Source organism: Nyctereutes procyonoides, unplaced genomic scaffold (genome assembly GCF_905146905.1).
Source record: "Nyctereutes procyonoides isolate TBG_1078 unplaced genomic scaffold, NYPRO_anot_genome, whole genome shotgun sequence".
In the NCBI taxonomy this organism is placed as follows: domain Eukaryota; kingdom Metazoa; phylum Chordata; class Mammalia; order Carnivora; family Canidae; genus Nyctereutes; species Nyctereutes procyonoides.
This window is the reverse complement of record NW_026575132.1, coordinates 33,181,075-33,202,336: the sequence shown is the minus strand read 5'-3', so window position 1 is coordinate 33,202,336 and position 21,262 is coordinate 33,181,075. Positions and strand designations below refer to the sequence as shown.

At 42.1% G+C, this 21,262-nt stretch overlaps 2 protein-coding genes across 11 annotated transcripts in view; both read right to left on the bottom strand.

The window, feature by feature from the left end:
- ZFAND4 (zinc finger AN1-type containing 4) overlaps window positions 1–4,499 on the bottom strand; it is a 74,848-nt gene extending 70,349 nt beyond the window's left edge. For both annotated transcript variants that reach the window (XM_055345098.1, XM_055345099.1), the window contains exon 1: window positions 4,360–4,499. The gene's annotated coding sequence lies outside the window, so the exon portion shown is untranslated. The remainder of the gene's footprint in view (window positions 1–4,359) is intronic.
- Window positions 4,500–7,245: 2,746 nt separating this feature from the next.
- The window catches only part of LOC129522747 (WASH complex subunit 2-like), a 61,440-nt gene continuing 47,423 nt past the window's right edge, over window positions 7,246–21,262 (bottom strand). For 5 of the 9 annotated variants that reach the window (XM_055345081.1, XM_055345084.1, XM_055345082.1 and 2 more), the window contains 10 exons: window positions 19,259–19,411; window positions 17,910–18,092; window positions 17,192–17,320; window positions 16,983–17,063; window positions 15,762–15,884; window positions 14,531–14,593; window positions 13,963–14,175; window positions 11,691–12,299; window positions 10,496–10,673; window positions 7,246–7,963 (listed from right to left, as the gene is read on the bottom strand). In XM_055345081.1, coding sequence (XP_055201056.1) covers window positions 7,824–7,963; window positions 10,496–10,673; window positions 11,691–12,299; window positions 13,963–14,175; window positions 14,531–14,593; window positions 15,762–15,884; window positions 16,983–17,063; window positions 17,192–17,320; window positions 17,910–18,092; window positions 19,259–19,411 — 1,872 coding nt within the window. In that variant the 3' untranslated portion in view covers window positions 7,246–7,823. The remainder of the gene's footprint in view (window positions 7,964–10,495; window positions 10,674–11,690; window positions 12,300–13,962; window positions 14,176–14,530; window positions 14,594–15,761; window positions 15,885–16,982; window positions 17,064–17,191; window positions 17,321–17,909; window positions 18,093–19,258; window positions 19,412–21,262) is intronic. The other 4 variants (XM_055345085.1, XM_055345088.1, XM_055345086.1 and 1 more) reach the window with 2 other exon arrangements.

The following is a 21,262-nucleotide window of genomic DNA, read 5'->3' as shown; positions in this document are numbered from 1 at the left end:
ACTATTTCAGCTCAGGTCACAATCTCAGGGTCGTGAGACCAAGCCTTATGTTGGGGTCTGGGCTCAGTAGGGAGTCTGTTTGAGATTCTCTCTCTTCTCCCTCTGTCCCTCTCTGCCCCCATGTGCTTTCTCTCTCAATAAATAAATCTAAAAAAAAAAAGTGATTCTGATAGTGACAACCTTGCATTCCTAAAATAAATCTTATTTGTATATGGTGTATAATCCTTACATATGTTGCTAGATTTGGTTTGTTAGTATTTTTTGAGGATTTATATATCTATATCCACAGGAGACACTGATATAGTTTTCTTTACATGTGTTTGATTTTTCTATCAAGCTAATACAGGTCTCAGAATACACTGGGAAAAAATTTACATAGTTCTCATATAATCCCTGCTCCCACACATGTATGACCTCCCCCACTGTCAACATCCTACACCAGAGAGGTGTTATTTATTACAACTGTAGAAACTGCAATGATACCTCATTATCACCCAACATCCACAATTTAGTTTAATCTTCATGTATACTAGTTTTCATAAACATATAATGACATGTACCCACTATTACACTATCACACAGAATAGTTGTCCTTTGCAGTTCACCTATTCATCCCACCTTCCCTCCCAAATCCCTGGCAAACACTGATATTTTTACCATCCCCATAGTTTTGCCTTTTCCAGAATATCATATAGTTGCAATCATACAGTATGTAGCCTTTTCTGATTGGCTGAATAATATTCAATTATCTAAATTATCCATATGTTCCACAATCTATCCATTCACCTACTGAAGGACATATCTTGCTTGCTTCCAAGTTTGGGCAATTAAGAATGTAACTGCTATAAACATGTATGTGTAGGTTTTTGTGTGGACATGTTTTTAACCCCTCTGGGTAAATATCAACTAGCGTGACTGCTGGATCTTACAATGTGTTTAGTTTTATAACAAACTACCAAAGTCTCTCCAAAGTGGCTGTGCCATTTTGTATTCCCATCAGCAATGAATAAGAGTTCTTACTGCTCCACATCATTGTCAGCATTTGATGTTGTCAGTGTTCTGGATTTTGACCATTCTAGTAGGTGTGTAGTGGCAACTCAGTGTTTTAGTTTGCTCTATGACATACAGTGTGAAGCACAGATATCTTTTTAAAAGGTAAAACTGGGGATCCCTGGGTGGCGCAGCGGATTGGCGCCTGCCTTTGGCCCAGGGCGCGATCCTGGAGACCCGGGATCGAATCCCACATCAGGCTCCCGGTGCATGGAGCCTGCTTCTCCCTCTGCCTATGTCTCTGCCTCTCTCTCTGTGACTATCATAAATAAATAAAAAAAATATTAATAAATAAATAAATAAATAAATAAATAAATGGTAAAACTGCTCATGTTATTTCTTAACTCCAGGCCCTATAATGGCTTCCACAGAAGAGAATGCCTATAGAATAAAATCACAGAATTAAATCCACTGCCTGTAGAATAAAATTCAGAATCCAAAAAAAAAAAAAAAAGGCTCTGAGGTCATACATCTCATCTTCCAGCCCCATTTTACTTATACACATACATCATCCCACCCTGCAACACCTCTGGTATATCTGTCTTCTCATTGCTTGCACCTGTAACTTCAGACTACATCAGCCTCTAGCTCATTGCTCCTACTTGACTCTACTCACTGCCATCCCCACAGTGGGCTACCTGACACTTAGTCATCTTTCAAGACTCAGCTCAAATAGCAACTATTCCACAAAGGTCTTTATGGTGCCTCTCCTTCATATCCTGACCTCCATCATATATTGCACCCCTTACAACCAATTTCACTTTTTTAAAAAAGATTATTATTATTTATTTATTTATTTATTTATTTATTTATTTATTGACACACAGAGAAAGAGAAAGGCAGAGACACAGGCAGAGGGAGAAGCAGGCTCCATGCAGGGAGCTCGATGTGGGAATCGATCCCAGGTCTCCAGGATCACACCCCAGGCTGCAGGTGGCGCCAAACCGCTGCGTCACCGGGGCTGCCCCCAATTTCACTTTTTATGTGTCTTTCTCATTCTCCTAAATAAACTGTGAGCTACTTAATTGGGAAACCACATCTGATTTTCTGCTTTATCACCTACCACAGTGTTCTGTGTATACTGGTACTCATTAAAGGTTTCTTCAAAGAAAGAGTAAACAAATATTCACTCAATTGATGCTTGGAATAAACCTGTGATAAACATACATATTGTATTACTTTGTCTTGGAGATAAAGAAATATTTGGTTATGCTCTAGAAGTTTGTAGGAATACTGCTTTCCCATGAGAATCATGTTATGATTCACTCCAAACTAAGTCCACCAAAGTTTGTCCAACTCATAACATACATGCACACACATGGGTTTCTGCTATAGTGTGAATTTTCAAAACACTAATGGGACATAGAATTAACCAGGGAAGCCGAATTGCACTGTAAAAATTGCTTATGGTCCTACAGAGATGGCATCACAGGAATAAAAGCTGTTGCTGGCAGCACAGCTGCTTTGAGTGGTATTTTATTTTTATCAAAACAATGCTATTTTGGGCAGCCCGGGTGGCTCAGCAGTTTAGTGCCACCTTCAGCCCAGGGCGTGATCTTGGAGACAGGGGATCAAGTCCAATGTCGGACTCCCCACCTGGAGTCTGCTTCTCCCTCTGCCTGTGTCTCTGCCTCTCTCTCTCTCTCTCTCTCATGAATAAAAATCTTTTTTAAAAAATGCTATTTTATATTTATCAAAAACAATGAGTAACAAATATAATAACAATACAGTAGTGTCTTGCTCAGGTTTTGTATTTTATAGGTTTAATATATTGAAATGCCTGTAGGAAAAATGACTTTTTAATGTAGCTAATCCCTAACCCTCCTGTTTTTTAAGATTTTATTTATTTATTCATGAGACACACAGGGAAAGAGAGAGGAGAAAGAGAGAGAGAGAGAGAGGCAGAGACACAGGCAGAGGGAGAAGCAGGCTCTATGAGGGAAGCCCGACGTTGGACTTGATCCCGGGTCTCCAGGATCATGCCCTGGGTCAAAGGTGGTGTTAAACCGCTGAGCCACCTGGGCTGCCCTCCCTAACCCCTGTTATCCCCATCACTGAAGTAACTGCTTTTAGAACATGATTCTGGCTAACATGTGTATTCTTATAAAATACTTATCATGCCACATCAAGTAAAAATATACTAAAGAATTATGTCTGTTTCCCCAAAGCCAACAGCACTCCTACCAATATAGTAGCAGCTCTAGCAAGAGGTCAGGAATGCTGAAAGTAAAGGCATAAATGACCGCTAACAGAAGATATAAGGAGCATTTCCTTCACCACAGTACTCTCTACAACAATACCCGAAATATCAATAAACAAGCAGGGGTGGGAGAAGGTAGCAGTTTGGAAGTGCTTCATCCATATCAAGAAAGGATAAAACCACTATGGGCTAAAAGAAAAATAGCAACCCAGTGCAGAACTAAATTGCACTGGAACACCCAACAAAGGTCTGGCACCTAATAAATGGTGTAATCTCCCAAATTCAAAAAGCTGAGGTTTGTAACCAAATTCAAAACTGAAATGTAAGCCTCTGAAAAAAAAAAATCGTTACACTGCTCCTCAGTAAAATACAGAGTAAGAGAGGATGAAATGAGGCTGTGAAATCTGGTTAAACCGGACTGGTAGACTAGATGATGGCAGAGGAGCAAATGAAAGTTCCAGCAGGCCAAAGACCTCCGTTCTCCAGTAAGCATATTATGGAACCCTCTGATGCTGATGCAGTGAAGACTCAAAGACGGGATGGGAAATGTTGCAAGAACATCAACAGCTAAATTATACAGGTCCAAGTGCAAAGAAAGAGGCAGGTAGAGAGAAAAAAAACGCTTCCAGAATTTTTACCAATAATTTTAAAAAACATACTTAGATTACGAATAGTGGCATCAAAACACGTTCCTAAATCAATACCCAGAAACATTACTTTCTTCTGATAAAGTTCTACAATACACAATCAAAGATGAAAGAGAAGTTAAAGATAGGAAAGGCAGTAATACCGCTGAGGAAGTCACCTCACTAGGAATCAGCTTTATCCTGTAGCAAAGAGTATCAGCCATATAAGGGTAGTTTTCTTTTTCTTTACCGTTTCCCCCAATATGAAAAGATCCAGAATGCTGCGCAACCATTAAAAACACTCCACGCCAGCTTTTAATGACCTGCTTTCACGAACTATGTGAAAACATTCCTGTTTGCAACGTGGGCTACAGAATACTATCCACCCCTTGCGCCTGGCCCCAATTTCCTAGCAGCTCTGGGAAATCCCTCGAAGCCAACGTCTACGCGGGCCTTCACTGCACACTCGAAGCCCAGAGTCACCTGCGCAGCCCGTGCTCCTCCGGGATAAGCTCCGGCGCCCACACGCTCGGGCCCGACGGGGAAGGCAGCAGCGCTCAGCCTCCGCGTCAGAATCGGCGACCGGCAGGCAGCTCAACGCCCGCCCGCCCGCCGGCCGCGGCGGGGCGGGGCACCCGGGGCGGGGCACCCGGGGCGGGGGGGGCACCCGGGGCGCGCCGGCGGAGGGACGGCCGGAGGCGCTGCGCCCTCGAGAAAGGCGTCGCACCGCGCCGTCTCCGGACCGCCGCGGCGGAGGGGGCGGGGCCCGGCGCTCCTCTCCCGGCCGCGGAGGTCCGCGGCGGCCGCGCGGCCCGGCTCAGCGGCCCGCAGCCCCGGGCGCCCTCGCCGCGCCCTCCCGCAGTCTCGTCCACTCGCTGGCCGGGCCGCAGGCCTACCGAGGGGGACGGCCCCGCGGGCAACGCCCAGGCAGGCACTGACCAGCAAGCCTCGGCGGCCGCCGCGGCCCCGCCCCTTTGTGACGCCGCGTACCAATCGCTCGCCGGCGCTCACATCGCCCTCCAATCAGCGAGGGGGCGGGCGGGGCCTGGCCGCCCGACGCCGGCGGTTGCTTGGACGCGGGAGCTTCCACTGCGTTCGAGGCTGGGTGGCAGTTAGCAGCGGCCCGGATGTGGCCCTTTATTACTGACTAGGCACCTGCCTGGCGCTGTTGGGCAGACTTGCCGCGCGCCCCGGTCGGAGCGGCCGCATCGGCCTCTGGCCCGACGAGGCTGTGGACTGCACCTTAGCAGAGCCACCCCCCTGCGTGCTGGAGTGAGGAGGGTACCGTGCAGCCGCGCTCCAGTGGGTCCATTCGGACCTCCTGCATTCCTAGCGCTTTCAGGGCCGTCCTGTCTTTAACAGATCCCCAATTCCCGTGCTTCACTGTTTCCTAACGTTCTGGCCTCAACGGTCTCATCCGAAGTATGGGGCTATTGCCGTACTTGGTTGAAAACAAGGGCAAAAGTCAACTGTCTCTGTTGGTCTCATCCATTTATTCCTTATCCAATTTACCGATAGGTGTATGCCCGGTATTAGCGGGAGCACCTTGAGTTGTTTAATCTTAGGCTTGGGTAAACACAGCCGCACTTTTTTTCTACTCTAATTCTCAAAGTGAACTCAAGGGTACACGATGACAACATAAACCCTCCAACCTGAAATGGGCCCCCACTCCTTTTTCCCTCCATTCCCCACACATGTTCTACATCCAACCCTTATAAGATTTTCCAACTGAACTGGCCTATTACACTAGGTGGATTACCAAAATGATAATGAACAGTAATCCAACTCCAAATGCAGCAGCAGCATCCTCATCTTGAGTCCGAGAAATAAATCTAAGATGAACCCCAACATCTAATCTCTATCCTTTCTCATATCTCCCCTGAGACCCCACCCACCATTTTCCACAATCCAACATTCTGCATACACTGGGGTTTATGATGAGATTAAAGGTCTTCATCTTCAGGCTCTCAACCCTGGTTCCTTCTTAAACTTCAATACTGAATAGACTGGAGCCCCTTAGGGACAGAGATTTTATTATCTTTGTAAACCAATTCTAAAATAGTGACTGGGATGGAGTGAATGGTACTGAATCAAAAATTTAGTTTTTTCAACCTGCCTCCTCACTTCAGTCAGGAAGAACTAAGATCACAGGCTTTGTGGAATCAGGTAGATGACCTTGTAGCCTTGGGTTCCAACACAGAAGCTCTCTTTTATTGGCCAAAATCAGTCTTTCTTATCATCTCCCATTTTTCAAGTGCTATGTAGTCAACAAGGGTCTTTGTATATTCTCTCTCATCACAATCCTACACAGTTGGTACTGAACACTTGACAAAGTTGACAAGGAAGGAGGGAGACAGAAGCTAAGAGAGGTAAAACAATTTGCCTACACTCAAGCCATTCTAGAACCAGATTTAAGTCTAGGTCTCACTACAAAAAGCCAAACTTTGGCTTTTTTTCCCAACTATTGTATTCTGCTTCCAGATTTTAGCCTCATCTATAAAATAAGGACATTACTATCTAGTAGACTTATGGAGACTGAAAAAAAGAACATGGAAAGTGCCTACCATAGGACCAAGAAGTATAAATTCCTTCCGCTTTTCAAGCCTCTCAAAACAGCAATTTGCATATTTTCTAAATCTAATTTCTCATGAAATTCCTTGGATCAATCCTAATGATGGATCAGTTGTTATCATTCCCAAAGGAAAACAACATGTTTAATTAACAAATGCTTACTGAGTCAGGCACAGGAGCAGGTAATTATAAACACATACAACCTAAGGAACAGAAGGTATAAGCACCCTCTTTTGCCATCAAGTCACTCTCAGAGCAGAGGAGCACACACAGCTGATCTGTGAGAACTGTACAAAATCTCTGATTTGGTATCAGCAATTCCAAGTTCAACCTTAAAAGTGCCCAAGGAAGAAGTTAGTGGTTTCAGGATTGAGGAAACAAACTGAACCTGCCTATAAGACTGTGCCATAGTTACAGTTTGAATAGTTAGCACCAACAGGGCACAGCACAAGAACACATGGACTGGAGGAGGGGTCAGCTATCCATGTGGCTAGTGGCTACGACATTGGACAACATAGTTATAGTATATTCCCATCAGTGCAGAGTTCTATGCAACAGTGCTGCTCTACAGAAGGACATTTCCAACCTCAGCACTTTTCCTTCCATTTATCTGGATTCATTCTGCCTCATTCACAAAATGCAAAGCTCCATATGAATGGAAACGGATGCCTTAGAACAAGGATCAAAAAACTGTTTTCAGACAGAAGGAAGTAGCTTAGGCTTTGTAGACCATCCAGTTTCTGTCACAGCTACTGAAATCTGGCATTGTAGGTAGGGTGAAATCAGCCATAGACAATATGTAAATGAATGGGTATGGTTGTGTTCCAATAAAACTTTATTTACAAAAACAGACCAGAGGGCCACAGTTTGCCAAACCTTACATTAATTGACCTATAGAAGCATTTTCAGAATTCAGTGGAATCCAAGGAAACCTCCTTACCTACTGTAAAGAGCCATGAGAAGTATATAATCTCTCATCCTCTTCCTTTATCACCTCCCTAGGCTCTAAGCTAGGGATGATATCCATGAAAGGAATACTCCTGGTCATCTGTCTAGCATTGCTTCCTCTGGAATTCCTTGCCCATCCATTAAAGGCACACAGAGGTTTCTCCTCCAACATGCCCTAAATCATACTGTGGCTAATTAAATAAAAATATAGTTTAAAAAAAAAAAACATTGTGAAATATTTATTTTTGTTTTGCAGTACTAAGCATGATTAAAACCAAGGCAGAAAAAAATTAAGCATGTTGGGTGAGAAAGAGGTGAGGTTGTTTCAGTATTTGCTTTTTCTAACCCAATTAAGACAATGAGTACGTAAGACAGCATCATTAACTCAAGGATGTAACTGAAGGGTGAGATGTGATACCCTGTATGCTCTACTGGCCTCCAAAGGCGTTCAGGGGATCATCAAATATGTCGGACACCTTCTGTTCAGATCTTGGTTCAGGCACTGCCTGTGCAGATCGACTTTTTGCTTTGGTTGTCTTAGCCTGGATACCAGAGGAGAAAATATCATCTTTAAAAAGAAAAAAAAAAAAGAAAAAGATTCACTGATTAGGCAAGAAAATAGGTACTTTTGAGAGACATCTACATTAAATCACCAAACAGTCAAGTCTGGTAACAGTATGGGACAAGAAGAACACTAAGAGACAAGCCTCTTAAGATTGTGGTTCTGGCTTTGCTACTAATTAAGTTTTATGATCACATACAAGTCACAGGTTCTCTCTGACCAGTTTTCTTAGCTACACAGGTACGTGTGTACACAAGGACAAGAGAAAAAAGGGAAGGATAACAACACTAATTCTGCCCCTGACTTTACTATCTGTGACATTATACCTACTTCTATGTTCTCTTCCAACTGGATTTTATTATATTTTTTTATAAATTTATTTTTTATTGGTGTTCAATTTGCCAACATATAGAATAACACCCAGTGCTCATCCCATCAAGTGCCCCCCTCAGTGCCTGTCACCCACCCCCTGCCCACCTCCCCTTCCATCACCCCTAGTTCGTTTCCCAGAGTTACGAGTCTCTCATGTTCTGTCTCCCTTTCTGATATTTCCCACTCATTTTTTCTCCTTTCCCCTTTATTCCCTTTCACTATTATTTATATTCCCCAAATGAATGAGACCATATAATGTTTGTCCTTCTCCGATTGACTTATTTCACTCAGCATAATACCCTCCAGTTCCACTGGATTTTAAAAGGAAAGGGAAATACAAAAAGTAAGGGGAAATCCAACATAGGAGTCACCCCCTTTCAGAATAAATGTACCTATCTGAGGCATGTCAATGCTAAAGATAAAAGTCTTTATGACCACATTCATGTTTGACTCAACGGACTCTAATGTTTCATGACTCATCCTACTCACCTGTAATGTTACTGCTAGGATTCTATCCTACATTTTAGCATGTGTACATAAAGATATGTATACACAAATCTAAAGACCATGGTGTTAATTTTAATAAAGAAAACTTGGTCACAATCTAAATAACCTTCAATATGCCACTGGCTGAATAACAAAGGAATACTGTTCAACCACCAAGAACAAGGAAGTACCTAGATCTCTATGTACTGACATAAGAAGACATTAAGTGACTAAAAGGAACAGCAGAACAGGGAAAATATATTCCTTTTTTGGAAAAAATAAGTATACATTTCTATGTATATGAAGCTCTACGGACACCACCATGGCTGAAAGAATACACATCAAACTCTCAATAACGTTTACTTCTAGGGATTGTTTTTCACAGTTTACACTTTCCAAATAGTAATAACCTATTACAACAGATATGCGTTATTTTTGTTGAATTAAAAACAAAACAAAATGAGGTCTCTTCTGCATCCCCTGTGGTGGGAAGCAAGTAGAGACAAAGCACATAGCTTACTCCTGGAATAGCCCCCATGTGGCATTGCAGCAGCTGCTTTCTCCCAGTTAACCCCAAAGCCTAGGCCTGGGAGGGGAAGTAGAGGGGAAAGGGAGGGAGGAGAAAGTGTTTTTGGCCTCAGCTCAAGTCCCATCCACTGACATCCACAGAACATAACATTTAACATTTAAGATCAGGCATTTGGCTTGCCCATTAATAAAGCAGATGTTATACCCAGGGGAAAAATAACCATGTTTATAAACACACAGGATCTCTGATGAGACAGTAAGTCTGAGTTATAATCTGCTTTCATATATAATCCTGCTCTCCTCCTGCACTCCCTCTGCGTTCTCTGAACTACTGATACTCATTCTTCAGTCAGAATGGACTCAAATGACTGCACCCCACCTGAGGCAGCCACCTCAGCCTACTGGAGCCTGTGGGCCAGTTTCTGATCTTCCCTTCAGAAGAGGAGAATGTTCGGAGTTATCACAGATGATTGGTAGGGGGTGTCAATACAAAAATACAAATTAAATTACACTTAAAGGTCAATTCTAAAATACAAGTTAGATTATATTCATTTTTTTATTTTTATAAATTTATTTTTTATTGGTGTTCAATTTGCCAACCTATAGAATAACACCCAGTGCTCATCCCATCAAGTGCCCCCCTCCGTGCCCGTCACCCAGTTTCCCCCACCCCCCGCCCACCTCCCCTTCCACCACCCCTAGTTCGTTTCCCAGAGTTAGGAGTCTTTCATGTTCTGTCTCCCTTTCTGATATTTCCCACTTATTTTTTCTCCTTTCCCCTTTATTCCCCTTCACTATTATTTATATTCCCCAAATGAATGAGACCATATAATGTTTGTCCTTCTCCGATTGACTTATTTCACTCAGCATAATACCCTCCAGTTCCATCCACGTCACTAAATTATATTTAAAGGTCAAACTCTGGGCTCCTTCAAATTCCTTGATGACCATCAGAGCAAAAAAACTTGTCTCACCAAAATAACCAGTCCATTTACTCATCCATCCTCAGCCTAACTCAGGATTACATAGAAAGCCAAAGGCAACCCACCAGGAAGCATTTTTCAGGAAAGGGCCAAAACAAAGCTGGCCAGAGAAATCATAGTCACTGAATGGTAATCACTCTCTGTGCCATACATAGAAAATCAAACTTACCCATATCATCATCAAATATAGACTTAGCTTCCACTTTCTTTTTGGACTTTCCTTTTGGTTTTACAGTTAGGTCAGCAAAGATATCAATTTTATCATCAAATAGGTTGGATTCAAATGTTCTTTCCTTGTCTCTTATTTTCTGTGAAGGTTTAATTGCTTCTGTAGCAAATATATCATCCTTGTTGAGCCAAAAAACAAAAAGGTAAAACAATTTTAAATCAAGTTGTAGAAATGCAAACTGCCACCATACCCTGGGACAGCCACGTGACCTGCTCTCTGCCTGCAATGCCCTGCTCTGGATCTCTGCCTGGCCCAGTCCTTGTCTTTCTTCTGGTCCCAGCTCAAGTACCAGCTCTGCAGAGAGGTTTTCTCTACCAGTCCTAGATGCAGTGTCTCCCACCCCCTCCATCACTCTGTCCCACTGCCCTGAGGCGTTTTCTTTACGGTACTTAAACATTATCTGAAAACAAGTGATTTATCTGTTGCCCCCTCTGTATCCAATTCCCCTAACATACTGGTCCTAGGGATCCCTGGGTGGCTCAGCGGTTTGGCGCCTGCCTTTGGCCCAGGGCGCGATCCTGGAGACCCGGGATCGAGTCCCGCGTCGGGCTTCCTGCGTGGAGCCTGCATCTCCCTCTGCCTGTGTCTCTGCCTCTCTCTCAATCTCTGTGTCTATCATGAATAAATAAATAAATAAATCTTAAAAAAAAAAAAAAAAACATACTGGTCCTAGTTCACTTTGGGCCTCCAGTACCAGATGCTCAAGAAACATATGCTCAAAGAATGGCACTGAAGGCCTTCCTGCCTGCACTAAGTTGTCAGTTCCAGCCAGGGACTCTTTCCCCAAGAACCAGAGGCTGAACACTTAAGCTGTACTGGTGGGGCTTTGTGTATGTCACAGAGTGACATGCCAAGGAAACGGACTACAACCACATGCTGATAAAAATTATAAAAATCAAGATTTTTATCAGTAATTATGGCCAGCCAAGAAACACCCCACCATGAAACAAAACAAAAAACTACTTCTGAGTAAATTTCAAAATAACTAATAAAAGAACCTAATTATAAGTACTACACAAGTAGATAACAAGCAGCAATGAAACAAACTTACTATAGTGTATGGCTCAAATATGCCAATTCAGTATTTGTCTTAACAAAGAACCAGGCCCAAAAAAGTACCACTATGTCCTATTACCTCAAAAATATCTTGTGCTTTTGAGAGAACATCCTGTTGACTGTTGGATTTTGACTCATTCTTCTTGCCTTTCTGATTTGTAAAGAGATCATCTTCATCTTCCAGGAGGGGAAAAGGATTCGTTTTCTTTGCTGGTTTTGGTTTAATAGACTGGAACAGATCATCATCACTGCCTGCCTCATCTAAGGCAGGAAACATGAGGCTTTTTTCTTTATTTCCCCCTGGTGTGTTGGCCAGGCTCTCTGCTGCCTTTGCCTTGGCTTTTCTTCTCCCCGTAGACTGAGATCCAGTACCCTTGGAGAAGATATCTCCAGAATCAAAAAGGTCATCCTCAAGAGGCTGACCCAGAGATTTTGCAGAGGGACTTCTGTCCACTACAGACAAAGGACCACCTGCCCAAGTTGGAGTGCCAATTGCCTCAGAGATGTCTTGTCTGCCAGCTGCCCTGGGCTGTGGCTGAAGATCACCTGGTGAAACGTCGCCATCTGCCAAGTATGCAATGGATCTTCTGGACACACACACATCTTCAGCCTCACTGGACTCCTGGGCAGCCAATCTCCGAGCCGCACGTGTCTGCGGTCTGCGCTTCCCTCTCACTTTGACGCGGCTCTGTAATAGCAAAAAAACACGTGTTGATCTAATGATTAGAAAAAAAAAAGTGTTCAAAGCTAACATAGCAAATAATCAGTGACTCAAAATATTTTAAGGCTGTCTGGTCTATCTCAATCAAGATATTATATAAGACAGAGAAGAGATTATTTCCTAAAGATTTCCAAAGACATATGGTAGCTGCTCCAAGACTGCATTACTCTTAATCTTTTAATATTCCCCATTTTTTATTCTTTGGAGGGCAATATCTGTTCAATTTCATACAAAAGGCTTAATCTGCTGCTGGAACCCTGCAAAGTAGGCATGTTGGTACTCTTGTGTTCCACAACCTCCTTGGCCTTTACTCTATCCTCAGTTTATGTATGGGTACCTTTCAAAACAAAAAATCAGGGAATTCTAGTGCTAATCTTTGCCAGAGATTAGCCTAAAATCAGGCTCCAAGACCAGGAAGATGAAAGACAATAAAGAAAGAGAAGTAATCTAAAGGGCTCTTTTCTTAAAGCCAACAAACTCTAAATTCAAATGCTAAATATTTCACATAAAAAATATGGCTTAGAAAGCAGACTTTTAATATAACCACAAAATATGAGTTACTTATTAGTAATAAAGCAGTATTTGTGATATTTTCCAAAACACACAATCAAGTAGTTTTAAGAAGGTACAAGCTACCTTGGCCAAAGTACTTGGCTGTGTGTGCTTATTTCAAAGAAATTTCACAAATAATTTTAAGAAGTAGCCAAGGTATTTACCCTCCCCACCTCACCAAAGGCTAACAAAAAACAAAAAAAAAAAAAAAAATAGAATAAAAAGAAGGATATTTTATTTTTCATTAGGAAGATAGGTTTGGAAGTAGTTAAAATGAATGTATTTGCCAGGGTTATCCTAGGTAGGTTGCTTACTCAGAGATCAGCTAAGATTTTCTAGAGAAGGAAGACTGCACAGAAAAGAGAACCAACTAAAATGAAAGCAAAACCTCAGAGTTCAGTCCATCCAGCATAGACCCATAGTCCTGTGGAATGGTGTGACAGATTCATACCAGCCAGGAAGTAACTGCCATTGGGTCTCAGCGGAGGGAGCAGGACAAGGGGGCAGGACGGGAAATATCACAGAAGCAGTAAAGTCTGAGTAGACTGTCAGTGATGGGGAACATTACTGACAGAGGAAGCAGCACAAGCTGTTGACAGCAGAGGGTCGGAGTGTGTATGTTCAAGGAATGGTGCATGATATGACGAGTTTAGGCTGATAGTGTGGTTGGTGGGCAAGCTGGAAGCTTTGGTTAGCATGGTTTATAAAAGGCTTTAAAACACCAAACCAAGGAGCTTTAATGTCCTCCGATGGGCAGTAAGGAGGCCAGCAGAGGAGGGAAGCGATCTGCTCTGTGTTTAGAAGACCTTTGGATGGCAATGCAGGAGAGCCTAGAGGAACTAGGACTTCACTGTGGCTACTGAGCAGAATACAAATGTAACAAACAGAGGCAGTGGAAGGCAGAATTAGTAAGGTGTAAAGAGGGGTGGAGAGGCTGAAGGAAGGAGGAGCTGCCTCCTTCAAATGGGGAATGGCAGGCAGCTTATGATGTGTAACTGATGGAAGAGGAAGAAATGCACAAGTTATTCTGGACAAAAAAAAAAAAAAAAAAGCAAGTAAGCAAAGGTGGTTTCATCACCTTGTTTGCACTGTGTAACGTGTCTGCCTGAGCTGGAAGATCAAAACTCACACCGGCCTCCCCACTACTGGGAAGAGTAGGCATACTTTCCAGACTGTGGATCCTCTCAGGTTCAGAAGAAGGAAAAGCCAATTCTGGCAAAACAGGCTGTATTCCAGAGATCTGGGGAGCCACTGCAGGCAGCAAGGCTGCTGGATTAATCGCTAAATTTGCCTAAAAAAGAAAAATGAAACTTAACTCTGCATGTTTTCTTAAACACAGCAATCTATTATCACTACTTGACACATGACAAGAGACATGGTATATATAATGTATAATACGACAAGAGAAAGAAAAATGCAGGGAGGTCTCCTGATCTAGTCTTAGAATTAAAACAGAGGATGATATACTTGTGCCCACCATTGGGACCAAAGAAAAGATGTTACAGATGCAGCACACAAGAAGCAACAACTAGAGGGTGGGGAAGAGGTAAGAAAATGCCTGGCAGCAGCTGACAAAAGTAAATATCCAAAAAAGTTTATAGATGCCACAAGGCAGGCAATGAAGATTCCAGACATGTTATAATTACTTGTATTTTCCAGATCCGAGGGGATGGCTCTTTGGTTTTAAATGGAGCGGGACCTGGTGAGTCCTGTATGAAATTACATTCAGTTAAAAATCCATTGGGGAAATAGAAAAGTGTCTCTTGGATTACACTTATGCCCAATAAATTGATGGAGCAAAGCTGTCACTTTCTATAATTCTATAATGGGAAAGGCATTCAAATCTCTTCTGGGGCCTTGAAACCTTGCACTAACATTACTTCACTTATGCCTCCTCATCCAACGTGTAGGTGGAATGCTGTCAGATCATATATGGAATAAAGGCACACAAAGATCATGAGTTAGATTCATAAGAATCACACTCTATCAGAGCACCAAAACCTAACCAGTTGGAAAAATTACCATGCTGGTTATCCCACACAGCAAATTATCACAAAGCACACAGAAATTCACCCACAACCTAATGCAGTGAGGTTCTAGAAGCAAGGGAAGCTGAAACATGGGGCAAGTCATTGGAGATGTGCTATCCCTAATGGTTTGTTTTCATAGCTCAGGTCACTGAACCTCAGGGAGACATCCAGAGACAGCTGTAAGCCAGAACTATATCTTACTCTCCAGTTCTAGCCTGTTTCCAGAACGAGCTCCAGGGAAAAGACTGCTGAGGACAAAGACCTATCAGCAGTAACCTCAGGAGAGGTAGCCAAGAAAATGGGGGAACCAGGGAATGGGACAGAATCTATATTTAATTCTAATGTAATTCTACTCCAATGTAGCCCAAAGGGAGAAATGGGGGAGGGGGCTCTAATGGGAAAAAGATTCTTCACCCTATATTAACTCTATCTTGGAATTGAATTTGAAGGTCGTCCAAAAACAGTAATCGTAAGTATAGCTTCATGGAACTGGACTGTAGAGTGAGAAGAGATGAGGCAGCAGGGAGATGTGTTTAAAAAAAAAAAAACTACACGAGAAGGGTACCTAGCTGGCTCAGTCAAAAGAGCACATGATTCTTGATGTGCAGGTTGTGAGTTCAATCCCCCCACTGGACATAGAGCTTTACTTTAAAAAATATTTTTAATTGTGAAATTTTAAATTTTTAAAAAACTAAAAACACACACACACACCACACAGTAAAGAGAGGTTGTCCTAGTTGCTGTTTCCTCCCTAATCAAGAGAACTCTGAATACTCTTGGGTCTGTGTGATGGAGTCCCTCTGTCTGGGATGCAAACAAGAGCTGAAAGTCCTTAAGCAGTTCTAACCTGAGGTATTTCCGGTTTCAATGTGCTTTTTTCTTTGATACCCTGAGTGGATTCAGGATGTTTCTGGTTCTTGAAAGAGGATACAGAGTGGTCTTTTTTCACTAATCTCTTCTTTTCTGATATCTTCAAAAGAAAAAGAATACCAAACACCTGTTATGTATCTTAGAAATTTTAAAGAAAAGTCATAACTCATAAAAATAATCTGGCTTGAGTTTTGAGTCATTTCTCAAATGAGCGTTGAACTAATATGAAGGCAGCATTTTCAAAAATGGCATTCTAAAGACTGACCTTCTCAGGAGTCTTCACTATGCTAAACAGAAAACAGAGAGTACCTAACAAATCTACTGGAGTGGGGGAAAAATAACACAAACAGGCTAATACTCAGATTTAAGCTTGTGCACCTGAAAGGCACAAATACCTAGTCACCATGTTGCATGCATGGGTCTTTCAATGAACTGAAAAATCAAACAAATCTGGGGGCTTCTGGAGGCTGTCGGCTATGTCTGACTCTTGATGTTGGCTCACTCTATGTTAGGCTCCTTGCTAAGCATGGAGCCTGCTTAAGATTTTCTCTCTCTCCTTTTGCCTCTGCCCCTCCCCTCTGTGCACTCGCTCTCTCTCCAAAAAAAAAAAAGTCTTAAAACAAACAAACAGGGACACCTGGCTGGCTCAGTGGTTGAGCGTCTGCCTTCTGCTCATGTCATGATTGGGCTCCCTGCACAGACCCTGCTTCTCCCTCTGCCTGTGTCTCTGCCTTTCTCTCTGTGTGAAGAAATAAATTTTTTTTAAAAAACCTGTAACACAGTAAGAGCCTAGGTTGGTTAATGCTCTCATGTTAGTTAGGGAATACAAGATGGGGACACCATACACACTTCATCAGCACACCATCTACCATTCCTTTACTAGTAAGCACCACAATTCTCTGTGTATTTTCCTTACTCTTTTTTTTTTTTTAAGATTTTATTTATTTATTTGAGAGAGAGAGAATGTGTGTAGGGCAGGAAGCAGGGAGAGGGGTACGGGGAAAGGGCAGAGGGAGAGAGAAACAGATTCCCCTCTGAGCAGGGAGCCCAAGCAGGGGATCATAACCTGAGCTGAAGGCAGATGCTTAACTAAGCCACCCATGCAGTCCTGTATTTTCCTTACTCTTTTAACTAGATGTTAATTTCCTTCCCAGATGCCTTCCCCCACACCCCAATATTGAAAGCAAAAGGCTGGTACCAAAGGCTGTGACTTGGCGGGGCTGAAAAGATCATCATCTTCATCATCCCCAAACAGGCTCCCAACACTTGGCTCTAATAACTGGAATAGACAAAACTCAAATTCAATATTCAAAACAAAAGCCAATTAAAAAGAGAACTAGGTGAGCTGCTGACATAATATCTAATACGATAACAAAGTCATGATGTGAAAAACCTTTTGAAACTGACCCTGGTTTTCTTGGTGCCGGAAAAAAGGTCAACATCTGGGTCATTGTCCTTCTGGAGCTTGTGACTGAAAAGGAGCTCTTCATCCAGAAAGACGCCTGTGCTCTTTGGGCGAGCACCAGGATCGGGACTCTGGAAAAAAAGGGGGGAAGTTCTAAAGATTTACCCAAGGAAATCACTGGCTTCTTTCTTTCAGAATGCTTTCAAGGTTCATCCATGTTGTAGCATATATGAGTAACTCATTCTTTTTATTGTCAAATAATATTCCAGTACATTGTTTACCCATTCATCAGTTAATGGACTCCGCTCTTTCCATCTTTTGAGTATAATAAATAATGCTGTTGAAAAGATTACATTCTAGTTTGTGTGAATAAACATGTTTTCTTTTTTTTTTTTTTTTATATGTTTTCATTACTCTTGGATATAAACCTTGGAACTGCTAGGGCTTGGTGATGACTCATGCTTAACAATTTCAGGAACTACTCAATTGTTTTCTGAAGCAGCTGCCCAAATTTACATTCCCAACAGCCACGCAAGGAGGGTTCCAGTTTCCCTACAACACCACCACTAGGCTATTATAGAAAAAGTCGACAAGTGTTGGTGAAGATGTAGAGAAACTAAAGCTCTCAATTCTTCAGTTAACTCACATGACAGAACTGACACCATAAGATTCTTTTATCCTTTCAAAAACCTGAAGCTAACTTCATTGCTTTTTGCTTACCTTTCCTACTTCTTTCTTTGGAGCCTGGATGCTGTTTTGATCCTCTGTTTTATTCTCTTCCTCATCAAATAAACTAAGAACAGTTTTGGTTCTACTTTTGGTTCCTTTGTCCAAATGAGATGATGAAGAAAATAAATCAGAATGCCTGACTACTTCTTGAGTAGATACAATCAAAGGTCCTGCCTGAAAATGGAAACAACAAAAAAATAAGTGACATCCAGAAATACAAATTACACTGTGGGGCTTCCCAAACTCCTCGTTAATTTAGTAACTGTGAAAAGGACGACACAGAAACTAAAAGTAGAGAATGGCACACAATGTTTCAAGTAAAAACAAAATATTTCTATTGCTATAGCTCCAAAGAACCAGGATAGTCTTCACATAGGCCCTGAAAAAGAGATTAAATGTGAATAGTGGAACACACAGAGATCAAGAAAAGTCAGAAAAAAAGAAAAAGTATACAGATACTGAAGGCCATAACTGACCCCAGGAGCAGCCAGCAGCCACAGGCTCCTGCAGATGACAGACCACCCTGGAGAAGACAGCAAACATTTTAGAACAGAGAGAAATTTCCCTTTAATCTCTAATTAAGAGCCAACAACACCAATGAAATGTAAAAGAATAGGAAATTAAGATATTCTTAAAACAGTCCTTTTAATTCAAGGACAGGTGGAAGAAGATGAGAACCAGGGGTAGCAGAAACGCTACAAAGAGAGCAAGTCAGAAAGAGTAGACATTGAGAGAGAAGGGATCATAGGGGAAAGGAGAGAAAATGAGTGAAAATATCAGTGAGGGTGACAGAACATGAGAGACACCTAACTCTGGGAAATGAACAAGGGGTAGTGGAAGGGGAGGTGGGCGGGGGGTTGGGGTGACTAGGTGACGGGCACTGGGGGGGGGCACTTGGCAGGATGAGCACTGGGGGATATACTGTATGTTGGCAAATTGAACTCCAATTTAAAAAATATACGAAAAGAGAAAGAGAGAGAGAGAGAGAAACCTAAATGAAAAACAAGATGTGGAAGAACACCCTGGTGAGACATGGACATGAGATGACCAAAAGTGTAAAATGGGAGAGATGCACATCGCTGGGGGCACATATGCCTAGAAAGGAGACTGAACAGCATGAACAATGTTGAAGATTTCCCTCAATGGTGACATCAGATCTTCTTCTTCACGTTTTTCAGTGTCTTCAAATTTTTCAACAAATTAAGCACTTATTTTCTATGGAAGAAAAAGGTGTTTGTATTTGTGTGTGTGTGTGTGTGTGTGTGTGTGTGTGTGTCTGTGTGTTTTACAAGACACAAGAAACAAACATATCAGAATATACAGGCCAAAAAAACGTCTACCTTTTCTGACTCCTCAACCACAGGAGTGCTCCCCAGTTCTGATGATTCTACGGCACCCTCAACCTTCTTATCCACAGGTTTCACTCCAAATGGTGCCCCCTTCTCTTCATTGCTGAACAGCAAAGAAGGCACCTCATGGCCAGTCTCCTTTTTCTACCAAGAGAAGAGCAGATGACATTCTTAAAAACACAAGTGTGCCTGACTAGCATGGCAATGTATGGAACAAGGCGGAACCACAGTCCTCTTGAGTTAGTGAAATATGGGAGGCGAGCAAGTGGGGGACATTGAAGGGGGGGGCCCAAAGAGGGAGAAGGAATAAACGCCACCACCTGAGACTTACAGACACAGCACTTTACGACTTCTGCCACTACAACACCTGCACCTGTCTCTGTACATGTTCACTTCACAGATACTGCCATTACTTAGACCCTTACCTCCGTCATCCAGACAACTATTAGTCTCTCCCCTCTGCCTCCCTCCTCTCACTTTTCAGCTCAGTGATGTCAGCCAGAGCTGCCTTGCTAAAATAAAATACCCACCAGATGACTTCCTCTCTCACCCCACACCTGCACTGTTTGCATTAAGCAAATGCTATGCATGAAAATCAACTGATACTTCATTTTCTCCCTTTACTCAACTGCATCTTATCCATCCTCATTATTTCTCAAACCTACTGTAAACTTTCACACTTCCTTGTTTGTTCCTGTCTGTAGAAGCAAATTGTCCTCATCTTTCAAGCATGGTCCAGCTCAAGGTCACCCAAAAAGGTTCCCCTGTCCTCTTCAGCAAGTACCAGTTGCTACATTGATAAAATTCTTTTTTCCCCTACCTAGCCTTTCTTCACTTGCTCCCTAATTTACATTACTAGCTAGCTCTTTGTCCATTCTCTTGAAAGGATCATATATTCCCAAAGCCAACCAACAGTGCTTTATACCAAGCAGGTAGCCAAAGCAAGTTTGCAAGCACTTTGCCCCATCTCTCATCTGCTCCTTACACGGGAGGCAGGGATTTCAGAGATTAGAAAAACTGAGGTTATGTGTCTTGTCTAGAGTTATCAGCATCCTTGGAGTAAATGATTAATCAAAACATCCTGAGAAACTGGAGGGTATTATGCTGAGTGAAGTAAGTCAATCGGAGAAAGACAAACAGTGTATGTTCTCATTCATTTGGGGAATATGAATAATAGTGAAAGGGAATATAAGGGAAGGGAGAAGAAATGTGTGGGAAATATCAGAAAGGGAGACAGAACATAAAGACTCCTAACTCTGGGAAACGAACTAGGGGTGGTAGAGGGGGAGGAGGGCGGGGGGTGGGGGTGAATGGGTGACGGGCACTGAGGGGGACACTTGACGGGATGAGCACTGGGTGTTATTCTGTATGTTGGTAAATTGAACACCAATAAAAATTAATTTATAAAAAAAAAAAAACAAACATCCTGAGAAAAAACTATAACTCTATCATACCAACTAGACTAGATGTTATGAGGAAGTAAGCTCTGGAGCAATATCTAAATCAAATTAGGAAGACAAATTTGTGAAATCAAGATTCCTACTAAGTACGAGGGAAAAAAATTACAAATGAAGTAAAAAGTAGGGTAAGATGTCTAGTTATTGTTAGGACAAAGTCCCTTAAAATGCATAATCATTTGAAGCTTAAATAAAAGACTGGAAATCCAAAAAAACAGTTTCAGAAGTGATAAGGCAATACTGAAGTGATTAAAAGAAAAAATTTTTGTGGAATGTGCTGGTCTCACTGCAAACTACATGTAACATCGATGCAAGCTGGTTAGAGTGAAAAAGGAGACTTAAACATGGTCCCTTAAACCAAAGAAAATGCCACCCAAACTATTGGGTTGTAAATGTTTCTAATAATAAGCTGACTTTATCATGAAATTAATTTGACTGGTAGGTTTATAACTGAGTCACATCACACTTTAAAATAGTCTAGGATATCTAAACAAAAAATATCTTGTATACTTTTGTCTAAAGGTATTTACACAAATGG